Source organism: Apiospora phragmitis, assembly GCF_038363925.1.
Source record: "Apiospora phragmitis strain CBS 135458 chromosome Unknown utg000002l:1.0-5516284.0:1.0-5523493.0, whole genome shotgun sequence".
In the NCBI taxonomy this organism is placed as follows: Eukaryota; Fungi; Ascomycota; class Sordariomycetes; order Amphisphaeriales; family Apiosporaceae; genus Apiospora; species Apiospora phragmitis.
Window position 1 is genome coordinate 5,458,300 of NW_027117400.1, and position 15,998 is coordinate 5,474,297.

At 52.5% G+C, this 15,998-nt stretch overlaps 9 protein-coding genes across 9 annotated transcripts; 6 read left to right on the forward strand and 3 right to left on the reverse strand.

Moving 5' to 3' along the window:
* Positions 1-960: 960 nt before the first annotated feature.
* On the forward strand, positions 961-1,575 carry PG994_002469 (transposase; the record flags this gene model as incomplete). The annotated part of the gene is made up of 2 exons (XM_066853878.1): positions 961-1,116; positions 1,186-1,575. 2 exons carry the CDS (start codon positions 961-963, stop codon positions 1,573-1,575), a joined length of 546 nt encoding a protein of 181 aa, XP_066722019.1.
* A 25-nt stretch (positions 1,576-1,600) lies between these two features.
* Positions 1,601-2,097, forward strand: PG994_002470 (transposase; the record flags this gene model as incomplete). Its single annotated transcript, XM_066853879.1, is given in 2 exon segments — positions 1,601-1,642; positions 1,654-2,097. 2 exon segments carry the CDS (start codon positions 1,601-1,603, stop codon positions 2,095-2,097), a joined length of 486 nt encoding a protein of 161 aa, XP_066722020.1.
* Positions 2,098-3,086: 989 nt separating this feature from the next.
* Positions 3,087-3,985, forward strand: PG994_002471 (uncharacterized protein; the record flags this gene model as incomplete). The annotated part of the gene is made up of 3 exons (XM_066853880.1): positions 3,087-3,256; positions 3,311-3,564; positions 3,666-3,985. 3 exons carry the CDS (start codon positions 3,087-3,089, stop codon positions 3,983-3,985), a joined length of 744 nt encoding a protein of 247 aa, XP_066722021.1.
* A 1,219-nt stretch (positions 3,986-5,204) lies between these two features.
* Positions 5,205-6,134, forward strand: PG994_002472 (uncharacterized protein; the record flags this gene model as incomplete). The annotated part of the gene is made up of 1 exon (XM_066853881.1): positions 5,205-6,134. One exon carries the CDS (start codon positions 5,205-5,207, stop codon positions 6,132-6,134), a length of 930 nt encoding a protein of 309 aa, XP_066722022.1.
* A 1,079-nt stretch (positions 6,135-7,213) lies between these two features.
* Positions 7,214-7,588, forward strand: PG994_002473 (uncharacterized protein; the record flags this gene model as incomplete). Its single annotated transcript, XM_066853882.1, has 1 exon — positions 7,214-7,588. One exon carries the CDS (start codon positions 7,214-7,216, stop codon positions 7,586-7,588), a length of 375 nt encoding a protein of 124 aa, XP_066722023.1.
* A 637-nt stretch (positions 7,589-8,225) lies between these two features.
* On the reverse strand, positions 8,226-8,567 carry PG994_002474 (uncharacterized protein; the record flags this gene model as incomplete). The annotated part of the gene is made up of 1 exon (XM_066853883.1): positions 8,226-8,567. The coding sequence occupies one exon, from the start codon at positions 8,565-8,567 to the stop codon at positions 8,226-8,228; it is 342 nt and encodes a 113-aa protein (XP_066722024.1).
* A 253-nt stretch (positions 8,568-8,820) lies between these two features.
* Positions 8,821-9,234, reverse strand: PG994_002475 (uncharacterized protein; the record flags this gene model as incomplete). Its single annotated transcript, XM_066853884.1, has 1 exon — positions 8,821-9,234. The coding sequence occupies one exon, from the start codon at positions 9,232-9,234 to the stop codon at positions 8,821-8,823; it is 414 nt and encodes a 137-aa protein (XP_066722025.1).
* A 2,091-nt stretch (positions 9,235-11,325) lies between these two features.
* Positions 11,326-11,556, reverse strand: PG994_002476 (uncharacterized protein; the record flags this gene model as incomplete). The annotated part of the gene is made up of 1 exon (XM_066853885.1): positions 11,326-11,556. The coding sequence occupies one exon, from the start codon at positions 11,554-11,556 to the stop codon at positions 11,326-11,328; it is 231 nt and encodes a 76-aa protein (XP_066722026.1).
* A 2,644-nt stretch (positions 11,557-14,200) lies between these two features.
* Positions 14,201-15,214, forward strand: PG994_002477 (uncharacterized protein; the record flags this gene model as incomplete). The annotated part of the gene is made up of 1 exon (XM_066853886.1): positions 14,201-15,214. The coding sequence occupies one exon, from the start codon at positions 14,201-14,203 to the stop codon at positions 15,212-15,214; it is 1,014 nt and encodes a 337-aa protein (XP_066722027.1).
* Positions 15,215-15,998: the final 784 nt, after the last annotated feature.

Here is a 15,998-nt window from a genome sequence, read left to right on the forward strand (position 1 = left end):
ATCAGTCATTTCCAAGCACTTACCCATATTGTTCCTTTTGGCATACACATCACCGGGCCAAAAGTACGCCGGCGGCCACTCATCTCGCTGGCATCCTCCGCCACCCGGGTTCTTATCTTTACGAGGTGTCCAGCCTTGTGCCCACGGCCAATAGTGCTGATGTTTGCCGTGTCGCTTCACGATAGCAGTAACGCCCCACAGGTCTATAGCCACGCCTGTCAAGTCTGTCGGTCCGGTAGTTCATCCTGGTCTCAGCACAGACGAACTCGGTCATGCTTTTGGTGGCGACATGGATTTTCATCACGGAACTGTGGTCACACCCACCCGTTAACGTAGGTCACCCCATAATTGACCCCCCCCTGTAATTGACCCCCCTGTCGACCTCCACCACGATTCACCGCCATTTCGATTCAAAAAGAGATTTCTCAACGAATTTTGATCCGAATTACTTTATTCTTTTAAAAATATATCAATTTACCGATGGTACGTTCATATACCGAAAGCGACATCTCTGCCGCCATCCAAGATGTGTCAAGCGGTAAATCTATTCATAAGGCTGCCCTTCATTAGGGTATTCCACGGTCTACCCTTATTAGTCGACTTCACGGCCGACAATCACGTCGAGAATCAAAATCTGCCTATCAGAAGCTCTCTCCAGTTCAAGAGAAGCATCTGGCAGACTGGATTTTAGCCCAAGAAGCCCTTGGCGTCGCACCAACGCATACGCAAATCAAGGAACTGGCTCAGCGCGTTTTAGCCCTTCATGGCAACCCTATGCCATTGGGTAAAAACTGGATAGAGTCATTCCTTGGACGTCACCCAGCCTTACGGACGAAGAGGCAACGTCGTATCGACTCCCAGCGTATCAATAGGGCATCAACTGAGGTAATCAAGTCTTGGTTTTTAACCAAATTACGTATACCTCAAATCCAGGCTATTAAACCTGAAAACAGACATAATATGGACGAGCACGGTATCTTAGAAGGCCAAGGAGGCAATGGCCTTGTAGTAAGCAGTTCGGAACTACGTTCTATTCAACAAAAACAGCCTGGTTCAAGGTGCTGGACGACCATATTGGAATATGTATCGGCAATCGGCAGGGCCATCCCTCCTTTGGTGATTTATAAGGGTAAATCGGTCCAAGAGCAATGGTTCCCCCAAGAACTCGATAAATTTCAAGGATAGAAGTTCGATACGAGCAGTAAAGGCTGGACGAATAACGAGATCGCCGTCAAATGGCTCGAAGAGGTCTTTATACCGGAAACCGCCCCGAACGACCCAAAGGATGCCCGTTTACTTATTCTGGATAGACATGGCAGTCATACAACCGACGATTTCATGTCCCTTTACTACCAAAATAACATTTATTTATTATTTTTACCCCCTCATTCATCACACGTTCTTCAACCCCTCGATGTTAAGGTCTTCGCCGCTATAAAGACTTATTACCGGAAGGAGATCGGTTTCCTATCCTTATTAACGGATTCAGCTCCTATCGGTAAACGGAACTTCCTTATATACTATGCTAGAGCCCGTAAAAAGGCTTTATCGGCTCGGAATATCAAGGGTGGTTAACGTGGTAGTGGTCTTTGGCCCGTATATGTTACCAAGCCACTCACCAGCCCTCTTTTACTCGAAAATAGTAACCAAAAGCGACCGGAAGAGAGAACACAGGCCTTAGCTAGTCAAGATAAGGCCCTCACACCTATCCAAACTCCTTTAGCTAATGGTATATTATGGTCAACACCAAAAAGGTCTATTAATCTAGAGCGCCAGATTCGACACTTTCACCAATTAGGTCAAAGCGACCTTACTACACAACACCAGCTATTCAGGAAGATCCAAAAAGGATACCAAGAAAAGGATTATCTACTAGTCAATACGGAATTGCAAATCCAGTCCTTAAAAGAGAAGTTAGAGCTTGCAAGGCCACGAAAGAAACGAAGGGTACAGATTAGCCCGAATTCGAAATTTGCATCAATTAAGAGCATACAACGTACGAGGGAGGGGCCAGATCAGCTTGAAATTGAGGAATCGGATTCTGAGATATCTACTGTATCTACAGTCGAAAGCGATTGCATTATAGTCCAAAATTAAAGGAATGGTGACTATTTGGAGTTGGTGGTCAATTTATACCTTTAATTTTATTGGGGGGTCAATTACAGGGGGGGGTCAATTATGGGGTGACGTACGTTAGTATTTGGGACATCATTGCTGGCACTGGGCAAGAACTGACCTATAGTGATAACAAGCCTGCGCGAATTGCCTCGAGCATGTTTGTGGACAGAGGATCCAAATGCTCCCGATTGGCTGCTTGGTCTCTGTTATATGCATCGTTCGCGGCCTTGCCATACAATCAAGATTCGACTCGGCATTACCGAGCTTCGACTCCAGGACAAAATTAGTCACCGCTCGCTTCTCAATCTTACAAGTGTCAGAGTCTGTCTTGGTTGAACTAGTAGTAGGGTTGTTCGTCGTCGTAGTCGTAAGGCTGTTTTTTGTGGTAGTAGGGGGCGCTTTATCAGTAGTAGTGGGCTTGTTGTCGGTAGCAGGTGGTTTATTACCTGGGACATAGCGTCAGAAGCTTGGAATAGACAACCAGTGAGAAGTATTTGGATGAAGTATATGATTAAAACTTGATGGTTCGAACATGTGCTGAGGGTCGGATGGGTGGTCTGCGTCTACATTACATGGCCCAGCGTCGAGGACACTGCCGTGTCCTTTAAATATATGGAAAGCGATGTCCTGGATACCGGTGCTCATAGCATGTTGGCCCGTTTAGAGTAGCCAACATCAGGTCCAGAGGTCCTGGGGTCTCCCGGCCCAGGTCCCAACAGAGCGGGCGGCACAGCCTATGGGCTCGGCCCCCCGCGTATCATGCGGTGTAAATTTGGAGAGGGGGCGGAGTAGAAAGAGTCATAAATAACCAAGAAGTTCAACTGGTTATCAGATAGAAATGCAAACGTACACACCTCCTCACTCACCTCCTCAATCTAAACTGTTATTGCAATCATTCAGCCTTCAGGTCTCTAGAGACGACATTTCCACGCTTCCAAGTCGTCTTCTCAGCTTTAGAACAACACATCATGTCTGTACCGCAATCCCAGCCTCTACCTGTACGTCCTCGAGACTCTACCCCAGAAGAAGGTGGCGAAGTCGGTGAAAAAGAAGCCAAGGAAGGGTATTGTCATGACATTGCAGTGGCTGCCATAACCTCTCTCTTGGCCCACGCAGCCGAGCTCTACGACAAGGTTGAGTACCACTAAGTCTATCCTCCTGCCGCGGGCTGGGATCCTATCAATCGCGAAAGACTAGAGAAGCTCCAGGAGAACGGCATATACACCAACGGCCTGACAGACAGAGTCCTAGAGCTCATGCGGCACATCCCATACTTCACCCAGAACTTGCCCGACCTCATGGTCGATACGCATCCAGCCCACCATCTCGGCAATTTCACCAGTTGCTTCACCGAGTCACCCGTGAGCGATGAGGAGAAAGAAGCGGCACGGAAACGCATAGTCGAAGCTTCCGAGGACCTTGACCAGGCAGTTCCACCACATATGCGTGGGTCTTCTGACCCGCAAACATGTCCTTTTTCACCCAATCCCTCCTTTCTTACGATGCGGGCATCGAGAAGATTAGCGAGTCTAACCAGTACTCTGCAGTGGTGTTCACCACCGTTCGCCGCCACCGTTGCTATTCCATCCTGATCGATACCAAGAGGGGAGCCGTCCACTTCTGGGATCGCGAAGCGTCTGGTTTTCCTACCGAGCAACCCGGTGACCTGGATGGAGACCCAGATTTAGACGATGACGAAGTTGAAGCGGATGGCGCTAGGAAGTCATGGAAGTTGGCGCCCGTCTACCGAATTCAGACTTTCTTCGATCTCTGGAAACGCGAGTTGTTCATGGTAAAGTCAAATTTCATCAAGTTCATGCGGCAAGAACAAAGCGCAATATCGCGGAATGCTAACTTGGTTCAGTAATGGAACAGGGAGCTGGACGAAATAGAGAGAATGAATGAGGAACAGGAAGAAGAAGACGCGAGAATGGACAGAGAATGGGAGGAGGAAGAAGAGCAAAGGAGAAAAGACGAGGAAGAGAAGAAGGAACGGGAACTGGTCTGAAGGATATACGCTTTACCCATTGCGAGTGCTGATCTTTGAAATTTCACGTGTACCCATGGTTCTGCGAGACATCCTACTTTAGACAATATCTACGAGGTGGATAGGAGTCGGTATCTGCTGCAAAACTGCGGCTGCAAGGATAGAAACACACTTTCACTTTTACAATAGGCTAGAGATAAATCAATATCAGCTGGTCTGGTATGCGGCAATCTGGTTGAAGTTCTTGGTCTTTGCTATCATGAAGTGGAATTAAGCTCGATGTCCAGGTGAACTGTATTTGGATTTTGATCATCGGGCACTATTTGACCCAGCCATCTGGTTTTGATCTGCTATGCGCCGGTCGGCCCGGTCCTCAGTCAAGCGATCACCCGCCAATGCATTTTAGATCCTGCGAAACCTGGATGATGTTCCTTGTTTCGCACGTTGCATGTTTCATTTCGCGTTGAATCTCGCGTTGGTGGAGGTGTCGTCGTTGTAAGCGCTGTGGGCAATCAGGTTTCCGCGTTTTCCACGCTTGCTCGAGTCAGGGCATTTCTACTTTTGGGGACGGAACCAGGGGCGGAACCAGAAAACGGAACAAGCCAGTCCCAATGCGCTGCCACGTGGAGAGCCCGAGGACGCCGTTACCTAATCTTCTGAGGGGAGGCTAGCGACGACTGGCGCGACAATTGTTCGATAACGATGGGTCCGCAACGGGGGGGTCGGCCGAGGCTCGCTCTCAAATTTCTGGAGAGGGGTTCCACAAAGCATCAAACAACATCAGGCACCGGAAGTGCCGGGTTGCTTCGGCATTGACCGCCATCGCGAAAAAGAGTGGCCCACCAGCAAAATATTCTGCGCTTTCGGCGATACGGGGTGGCGCCATGGAGACCGGGGTTCGACAGCAATGGATGGGGTTAAAAGGGTCTCCGCGTCCGGGGGAGTTGGGATCCTGATCCTGAACAGCGACAACTGGGGTGACTATTTGGCGATCTCTCCATAACGACTGCATCTTCAAGAAAAGAAGAGACCAATAGAATATCGAAACTCCTCGTCTTTTTTTGGTACCACACGGCCAGAGCTGCCATCGTACGATAAAATGGGTTCCGCCATGCAACAGCGTCTTTACATCCTCGACACCGGCTTCTCGCTGTCGGAGCGCATCGGGTCCATCCAGTCCTGCCGTACGGACGGCAGCGACCTGCGGACCGTCGTCGGCGGCCTGAAGCACAACCCGGACGGCATCGCCATCGACCACCAGGCCGGCCGCATGTACTGGACCAACATGGGCGCCAAGCTGAAGAACAACGACGGCTACCTCGAGTCGGCTCGGCTCGACGGCTCGGACCGCCAGACCGTCGTGCCCACGGGCAGCGTCGGCGTCTTCACGCCTAAGCAGATCGCGCTCGCCGCCAAGAGCAAGAAGCTCTACTGGTGCGACCGCGAGGGCATGAAGGTCATGCGCTGCAACCTGGACGGGTCGGACCAAGAAGTCCTGGTGTCCACCGGCGCGACCGACGAGGACCGCGAGGACACGTCGCGGCACTGCGTCGGCATCGCCGTCGACGAGAGCCGGGGCTGCTTCTACTGGAGCCAGAAGGGGCCCTCCAAGGGCGACCAGGGCTGCATCTTCAAGTCCCCGATGGAGGTGGCGGCCGGCGTCAAGCCGGAGGAGCGGCCGCGCGAGGTGATCCTGGGCGGCCTGCCGGAGCCCATCGACCTCGAGATTGAGGAGGAGACGCAGACGCTGTTCTGGACGGACCGCGGCGACCCGCCCCGGGGAAACACCCTCAACAGGATCTCGCTTGGCGAGTTGGCGGCTGCCACTGCTGAGAAGCCGGTCAAGTCGGACATCTTGGCTAGGCGCCTGCACGAGGCCATCGGGTTGAGCGTCGACCACAAGAACACGAAGGCTTACGTAACCGACCTCGCCGGTGGCGTGTATTCGATAGACCTTGAGACCAAGGAGAAGACGGTGCTGTTCCCAGAGCTGGGAGACTTGACAGGTGTCGCTCTGGCCCAGCTGTGAGTGTTGGGAGTGGAGTGTTGGGATAGGAGAATATGAGTAGACGGCTGGAAGGACGAGATTATGCACCAGAGGCGTTTAGACAGCGATTGATTTCGTTAGTAATATACAAACAAGTAGACAGTTAGAGACATGCGTAATTGTTGATTCATAACACAATTAAAAGCCTGACGTGGATATAAACAGCGAGCATACCAGGCTCACGTCAGCTTTCCCCGCAGATGAGTCTGCGTCTTGATCCACTCCCGGAGCAAGGGGGTTCGGACCCTTGGTGATAGCTACCTGGGGTTCGAACTGTGAAACGTTTCCGAAAGTCCGGTAGCTCATTGGAGGCTCTCGGACTGCATGCTGTGCCTTTGGACTGCGTGCTGCGCCGTCAGATTGCATCATTTGACCCTGTTTTCCAGGTCATGCGAAAACGCTTACCAATCACGGCACAGGTCTCTGATATTTAGCGGCCCCTGTAACATCACACAGTGCAATTGGTTTCTCGCATTGAGGTTGAATGATTATGACGGCCAGTCCTCCCTGTGAATCGGCTCTAGCTTGGTGCTGTGTGGTCACCCCTGAACAGGTGTTTAGTTAGTTAACCCAAAGCAATAGGATCGTATCTATACAAACCCGATGGCCCAGCTATACTTTAAGAGCTATATACACCGGCTGTGCCAGACGTCACAATCCATTCCTCGAAATGCGGGTTATATCTAAAATCCTCCTCATGCTGGCCCTGGAAGCACTTTTTCTGGTTCCGGCCATGGCTGGCCAAGACCTGACAAGGGAGCAGGCGTTCAATGTAAAGCGTACTATGTCTGCTGGAGTGGTACGTATTTATGCTACTCACGACACATAAGAACATTGCTAATCAAGTTCAGATTCTTTTTCCCAGGGTTTGAGCCCCTGAATGTCTACGGACCTATGGAAGTCCTTTTGTAGGTATTTTTTACCTCTTTTTGGCCTCTCCCATGTGGCGACTTCTGCAGCGGATTATTAACCATGACTTACATAGTTATCCGCCATGGCCAAGATGACGGTCTCCTTCATCGCCTTCGAGACGGATCCCGTCAGCTCCCGCTTCGCGCCGCATGCCACGGCACCCGGCGGCCCTCGCGGGGCTGCTCGCAGGCCGCCGCGCCACGACTAACAAGGCCGCCTGGAGCTGGGTCACAGGTGTGGCCCCCGCCGGCGCGTCGGACAACAACATTACTTGGGTCCCCTCGGCGCGCTGGACCGTCGACGGCAGGATATGTACGAGCTCCAGCGTCGCGGCGGGGATCGACATGATGTACGCGCTTGCGCTGGAAGCGTACGGGCCCGCCGTGGCGGACGCGGCTATCAACTTGATAGAGTACGCGCTGCACCAGGATCCGGCTTGGGATCCGGTCTCGGTGGTGCACAAGGTGCCCGGCGCCGACGGGTCGAGGTCGTTGACTAGCTGTGTCGCTCCGGCTGGGTTCTAGGCTGTAGGCCGGGAAGCGGGGAACGTGTCGGTGTGGCGTTACTGGGGGGGGGTGATGCGGTGGGTAGCCTGTTCATGAACGACGCCAGCAAGTGACCAAAACTGTCATCGTATCACAAGCATATGGGGAGGTGAGTGTGTGCCTGTTGCCGGTTATACAGATGGGGCGTCTGGTCTGGACCTCGTCATTCAGCATCTGCATTGGGCGGTCGGACGATTCAAAGTGAGAAGGATGGAGATAACAGAGGTGGGAAGAATGAGTGGAGACAAGCAGGCGGTGTATAAGGTGGAAAATCCTCCATATTACTACGAATTAATCTATCATATGACATAGCTGTAGGCATAGCTGTACCTAGGGAAATGATTCCCCTGTAACTCCCGATCTGACATCGAAAGATTACGTGAAATTTCAGTAGGGAGAACTGCCTGGGCCTCAGAACATGATACTGAACTGTATTGCAACTAGGAGTGCCGGTCAAGAAGACAAAATGGATTCCGGTTTATATGAATGCCGGAACTCTGATCATCTTTATAGGCCAGATAAGTGATGAAGCCTTAATCTCTTTCAGCTACAACAATGAAGATACAGATCAAAGCATTAAAATTATCATAAGACCATTCAAATCATCTCCAAAGCTTCATCGCGCTGCCGGAGCCGCAGGAGTAGAAGTAGTCGCCTGAACTTGTTGAACCTGCGGCCCCTGCACACCCTCCTCCTCCGACTTGGTGCCAGGCGCGGCCCCAGCAACTTGCATGTTTCTGGGGTCCGGTCCCAGCAGCTCGACGGGGTACTTGTGCCGGAACCCCCACTTCCACCAGAGGCGCCACTTCTGCGCGGCGGACCGGGCCCGCCACTGCTCGGCCAGAGCGGGCTGGTCGGCGGCGTCGCGCGCCGGGCTCACGCGCGTAAAGCACGCGATCCAACCTGAGCAGAGGGTCCAGCAGAGGGTTCCGAGCCGCAGTGCGAGGCGGCCCCGCATCAGCTGCCGGAACCAGAAGAAGGATTCGGCGAAGCCGAGGAGGAAGAGGCCCGGGAGCACGGTCGCCAGCACGATGATCCAGTGCCGTCACGTCATGCACAGGTGGCGGCGCACGCAGATCTCGGTGTCGCCCGAAGCGATGATGACGACGATGAGTCCGAGGAGGGCGGGGTGCGGCACTCGGCGATGTACTGTTGGTAGTCCCAGCCATACGAAGGTTCGACCCCCAACGGCAGTGCGGACAAATATAGGCTCACTTGGGGACCCCAGATACCCGTGTAGGACTTGGTGGAGGTGGGATGTAAAGCCGCCGTCGCCTCCCGGGTGCAGGCCGAAGCCCGGGTCGTACGCGAGCTCGTACTCGTCGACCGAGCCCGCCAGCGCGTACAGCTAGACCACCTCGACGTCCAGGACCGCGTTGGTGTACGTCGAGGTCGCGGTGGGGTGCGCCGTGGGTGTGTAGTAGGACTTGACGGTCCGCGTCGTGGTGATGGTCTGGAGGCTGTCCGTCGCCTCGCCGTACTAGTCGGCGTAGTACTTCGAGCGAGGTGGTCGTGGTCACGACAACGTATGCCGTCGTCGTCGACGTGACGTAGGCCAGGCCTCGGTGGGCATAGAGCGCCAGCAGTAGTAGCCACAAGGCCACGACTGTAAACTGACGTGCCATTGGAAGTGCGTACAGGATGTATTCAGAGGACTCGATACACTTTTGAAGATCACCTCCCGTTCTGAGCTTGGTGAACCATACGCCGGCTTTATATATCCTATTTTTATACAGAACTGTACACCGAGGCGATGCAAATACTTTTCCAAAAATAAGGCGCGATAGCCGTGAACCGTTGCCCCACCTTCTAAAGTCTAGACGATCTAGATCGTACGAGTTGGATGGAAGCAGTGCTTGTTTGGGCCGTATAAGGGGCTCGATGAGATTGCGCACCGACAACGTCGGCCGAATTTCACGATGACTCATTGGCTCCGGCGGAACCCATACCGGGGGTCCTACCCTTTTCGGCACCAACCTATTTAAATTTAGGCAGCTGAACTGCTGTGCCGCACACCCGCATGCCATAAGATATGAAGTTCCTGCAGGGTCTCTCGCAAGGAAGGTGAATAATTTACCTCATAACTGCTGATTCGACGCAGTCCATTACTCACTGGCCGGTTATTGGCGATGACTCTTTCCCTTTCTAACGCTGGAGTCCATCATTGTTGTCTTGGCATCAAAAATCGGTATCTCAATATTTGCCAATTTCGGCCTCCACAAGACGCTTGCTCTTTTCAATATATAAATTTAATTATAAGAATTGGAGTATGTATTTCAAGCTGAGCACCAATCATGCAATAAATGCTCGTAGTCGAACCTCATTTTGTACTTGACCCCCTTTTACACACGGAGTTCATCGACACTCGGCATCAAAATGGCTCCCATCCGACCGAGCGTGGTCAACACAACCCTGGTTTCCGGGGCACCACCCCAGATTCTTCAATATCTTTCCGTCGTAGTCGCATTGCAACCGCAACCCGTTGTTTCTGAGACAACGTGCCGTCAGTTAGGATCTTAGGTGTATACTACGCTAGAGGAGTGGAGTGGCTGATGGCAGCCCAGGGAGACTTACACACACCACCTGTCACCAGGTTGATGCTTGTCGCATTCGCCGGCGTAAGTTGGGAGCACGCATAGAGCGGGGAATAGGGTAATGACAATGAAGCGCACTTTGGTGGTAGAAATGAACGGGACTCAATAAGATATTAGATGCGAGATGTAGGCGAGAGATGTAAGGCTATTTCTGGATGAATTGATTTTTCTTTTCCACCGTCAAGCGTGAGCGATTCCGCCTTTATATATTCCCATTTCTTATTGCTCTCTGGCTTCACCGCCCCTATCCTTTTGAGTTGTTAAATTAGAAAGACGAAGATCCTTGCTGCGTTGGAATTGCTCACGGCACAGCGGTGTCGATCCAGGAATGGCTTCAACCCAACGAAATTTATCTAATTTCTACAAAATGTGTCGCAAGGTACTGTGACAGAGAGGGCCAGGACTCTCACTGCAGTTACGGAGGTATTACTAATATTAATCCTCAAGTAAGGGTGCCTGCCGGTTTCATGGCATAGACAACAGTCAAGAGGTCGGTTCGCAGCAGTATGTGCATGAACCCACCTGCTGTTGTTCCCTCTGTACCACAGGTCTGGGTCTTGTCGTAGGTAATCGGGGAGAAAAGTATGGAATGAAACGAGAATATAATTTGGAGTTATTGCACGAATACGATGTCGTCTCTTAGTTAATTTTTGATTTCATCCCCCAAAATTACCCATCGATCTTAGAGAGTGGCTCTGTTCTGGTCTCATCAATCCCTCTTCTCATCTGCAAGACCACAGAGAAATTGGTAAGCCTTGCCTGCCTTCCACTCCACCGCGGATTAGCCCTCGGCATGTTCAACATTAACGAGCGCTACCGTGGTGTCCCTGTCTCTCTTCTTCATCTTCTTGTCGCAGTGGATGAAGTACCCAGGACAGAGCGTTAGCGAGAACCGCTCGCCAGCCACAAAGCCTAAATGCTGCTCCACCGCCGTATAGAACCACACCTTCACCTCTTATCCCTGCAAATTTCGATCGAGAAGCCTCATACCGCCTGAGTGGCACCTCTGGAAGACAGGGTTGACGGTGTCTACATAATCGCTGGAGAACCACCTGGTCTACGGCCCCGTTTAGGCCAGGAACATATTGTCAGTGTGCTTCCGCGGATGGTACCCGACCTTAGTCAACTGGAAGCAATCGTTCGCGTCGGCGTTGTTGTGAGCCAGCCGCTGGGTATCCGTCTCATCAACCTCACCCCAACACCAGGCCCGGCCAAGCTCCCGTCCTTGTAGTGGTCGACCTCCTTCTCGTCCCAGTCCATCTTTACCAGCATGATGCCGTCGTCTGCGTAGTTGGGCGTGTCAATGACGAAGAACAACCCGCGGTAGAGATGCGGGCTGTGGCGGCAGCACATCTCGTGGAGGTGCTTGGTGCGGGCCACAGCATCCTCCTGGCCCCTGGGCGGGACTCGTCCCAGGCGGGATAGAGGTCGCACATCGTGGTCTCCGAGTCAATACCTGGCATCGCGTAAAGCCCATGCCAGTAGTTTGTGCAGTAGTCCGAGTAAGGCATAGCTTGCCGGCGCCGTCCGAGTACTCCTCGTCTGTTTGAACCGATTTCTATAGTTGAAGGACATTTTTATTCTCTTTTTCCTTCCTCTTTCTGCTCTAAAGCCTTCTGCTGTCGTATGTATCAGCTGTTTCCAATCAACGAATCTCCGAGGCGATCCAATCATGTACCTCTACTGCGAACCCTTAGCTTTCCACATCATTTAGGGAAAAGGGAGAATGTTTTGGCTGAATCGTGACATCGCCATGCCATAGCTGCATCATTTATGCAGCAGGGAAAGGGTTAATCCGAAAACGAGGAGGGCAGTGAATTGATTGGCGTTTCACCCCATTTGTACCCAACCTCAACCATGCTCCCCCTTTCAGCTTCTAAAAGCACCAATGCCTGCCTGTCTTAACTATTCGATCATCAAGCACTCCGTCTCATTGATCCCATTACTTGCTTGTTGAGTCATGGAGAGAAACACGATCTACACCCGAATCTACTCGAGCACCAGTCCGAGGCAACTTATTTCTGGGAGTGGCCAACTCTCCCAGGACCTCACTCCGAGAGAACTGCAACGTGAATTTATAAATCACTGCGACAGGTTCTCCAATGAGCCCACGTCCCTAGTGTAAGTGAGCAACCGCATCCTTGACACAATAGCTAGAGCCTACGGGCTCTGGCAGGATGGCGAATACCCCGAGAATGTGTAGATCGTTTTCATCCAGTCTCCCAAGGACATGAAAGGCTCCGCCATACCACACACCCATCACGCTCAGTACTTGGCGGATCAATATGGACATTCAACCCCGGTGCACTTCCATTACGAATTTGTGGTGGAAGGGGCCATACCTGGTCATTGGGTAACGCACAAGGTTTCTTTGAGGATCCTAATGGATCGGGGCCTCGATTGGGAAACGCATCTTCCCCTGCAACGGCCCGTGCTCTGGGCGGTAGGCTTGAAATTATCAAGTAGGGGCTATTGTGTGAGCCGGGAACCCAGGATATCTTTAAGCGAGCTGCGGCATTTCGAATCCGAAAGGCACGAAGGCTATAGCTCATCATGGGAAATTGGCCTCTCCATAGGCTGCATTACACGATACTTTGGGGCCAGAGCACCCATTGGTTGGATTAAAGACCAGCTGTTCCAGGACTTGTTCCTATCGAATAGCTGGGAATCAGACAAGGTGAGAGAATACACTGTGGTGACGGCGGATTCACCGACGAGGCTCATGAATGCAAACAGGGGTTCGGTGAAGGTACCGATTTCATCCTGGTTTACTGGCTGACCAGCTCTGAGTTCGTTGCGGACCTTGAAGATTATGAAGACGAGAAAGAGGGGTTGATGTGGCGATCGATGGACAACGAGGAAAACGATGAGGTGGAGAACTAATCCATTCTTGCTGGGCTCGAGTTGCTTGAAGTCCAAGCTGTGCGTGTGGGTCTTTAGATATTATTGGCCACATACTTAAGTAAGTACTGTTCCCCTCCGCGTGATTCTATAATCAAGGAAAGATACTTTTTTGTTTTATTTTTTTTACTGCCTGCTATCACCTATCACTCCCTTACCACACCCCATATCTGGCAAAAGCAATATGCAAATCATCCTACCCACGAAGTTTCATAGGCACATAAACGTCGGCCAAAACTCAGATCTCGTGGCCAGTCTTGATCTTTTCGCCTGTACTTTGACCGAGGTGTCCACCCGATATAAAAAGGCTTCCGACTGAAGGGGGATCCCGAATCGTAGATAATTTCAGCACACCTCAGTTCGTTTGAAAACACTTGTCTGTCCATATCCCCCAAGGCTCTTTCTGAGCTCAGTGTAGTTCGGCAGCCACATATATAATAAAATATAAACCTTCTAAAGCACCACTGTCTCTGTCAGCTCGTCGCATCATTTGATATTCTACGCAAGCAGCGGCGTGAGTTAACATCGACCGGCTGGACCAGTCTGAACCCCGAGTGACGCATGTAAGCAAATATCAGCTCAGACGGCTACACCCTTCTTATCATTGGAATCATTGGAAGACCTTTATCTGTAAGATCAGCAGCCAAGCAGCCATCATACAGCAGAAGCTTCGATCTAACCGGCCACCTGCTCGCCAGTAGTTGCAAAGCTCTACCGGTGCTGACCATGGCTAGAGAGAAGAGAGTCCCATGATCCAAGCCACTCACACGAAAGAAATTTGATGTCGAAATTGGTGACAATTTCATGGGAAGGAAAGTACCACAAGATGACCGGGAACTCCGGGACCTGTTCTCGCAGGTCCTATTTGAATCGTGCATCCTTCTACTGTTAGTATTAGTTTTTTTTCATTCCGAGCCTCCCGGACCTGCTTGTCGATAAAATCGGCAGACTGCCTTACGTATTATTCAGGGGTGACCGATTTTATACAACTCGCACTTCAATATCTAGTCTCTAGTTGCCGAGTCGAGTCTTCGAATGCGAGCTCATCATCTTCGTTCGGAAAATGGGACTCAAACATCGTGGCTTCGCTTACGCGATGCAATCAGCACTCTTGCTCTCCTTGGTACTAGCAGTGCCAATTGAGCAGATCCAGCGAACCCAGAAATCGCGTGCGCCCGTTTCTGGTTGGGAACTACTAAGCCCAATTGCCGTCGAACCCCGCCAAGAACACGGCGTCGCGGCCGTGGGCGAGGACGTCTACATCCTCGGCGGCATCGCCATATCCGACCCAGCCATCGAGACGATCCCGTCGCTGTCCATCGCACAGGCCTACTCGCCCCGGCAAGACGCGTGGCGGCGCATCGCCGACCTTCCGATCCCCATCAACCACGGCAACGTCGCGTCGGTGAATGGCAAGCTCTACCTCCTAGGCGCCCTGACGGGCACCCTGAGCGCGAACACGAGCTGGACCAACCCGCCCATCAACTTCGTCTACACGCCCGAGACCGACGCCTGGGCCGCCCTACCGCCGATGCCGGCCGGCACCGCGCGCGGCGCCTCGGCAGTCGGCGTCTGGCGCGACACGGTGCTGATGGCGGGCGGGCTGACGGGTCAAGTTACCACGCCGGGCGTGCCGCAGCCCACGGTCCCATTCGTCTCGGCCTTCAACACGACCTCGGGCACGTGGGCGACGCTGCCGGACCTGCCGGAGCCGCGCGACCACGTGGGCGGCGCCGTTATCGATGACGTCTTCTACGTCGTGGGCGGCCGGCTCAACTCCGCCACCGAGGTCCGCGGCACCGTCTTCGCCCTCGACTTACTAAGTAGCAACAAGACGTGGGTGCTGCGCGCGGGCGCGATGCCCACGCCGCGCGGCGGACTCGCGACCGCCGCCCTCGGGTCGCGCATCTACACCTTCGGGGGCGAGGCGGCCACCTCGGCGGAGCGGCCGGAGGGGTTTACGATAACGTCGAGGTCTACGATGTCCGGACGGATACATGGGAAGTGCTGCCGTCCATGCCGAAGCCGCGGCATGGCACTGGCGCGACGGTTGTGGGCGGCGCGATTTATATCCCGGGCGGGGGTAACCATACTATGGCAGCCGCGTTGACGACGAATGATGTTTTCTTTCCATGATATGGTGTTTTAGGCGGCAGATAGGTAGGGTGCTTTTTTCCCATCTGGGTTCTCCAAGTAGTCACAGATGAAATAGGAGGTCTGTTTGTCCTGTGCGTAACAAAGCTCTTAAGGAACTTGGTGGTTGCCCTTTACTTGACCTGTGATATGTTTGCCCTGCTCAGACCGTTTGTTGATAAGTGAGTCGCAATCATCTTTCCCCTTCGATGCTGGCGAGCTCCTCTTCGCCACCATCGAAATCGACGTGCACGAAGAAGGCAAACGGCAGCAGCTCTTCGGGTAGATCGTTTTAAAGGTCGATAGCAGGGAAACTGCTCACTGGCAATGTCAGGTCAACGGACATGGTGAGGTTGATTGCCGCGGCCATGCTGGGTCTTAGTTGCGCTCATTGGTCCAATAGGTGAAATCAATGTGGACTGTAACGTTACTACCACCGCCTGATACTGCTGGACAGTAAGCAAAATGTCACTTTTGACTATTGAGTTGGTTGCACAGGGCTAGTTGTACTCCTCATAAACAACATGAGGCCACTGACAGTAGACTTGGCAAAGGTATAAGGTACTGTGTATATGAAGCTGAAGCAGTTGAGACATTATGAACTTGCAAGGAATTCATTTCTTCGAAAGCTGCGCTGTAGCATCCGACCCGGACAATGGTTTCCCCCGAAGACCTCTCTCATTGTGGCCTAGTAGGACTCGGCCCTAAACAAAAGGACGCCAGCCATCTTGGTCATAATGCCCAGTGTATCATAGAATCTA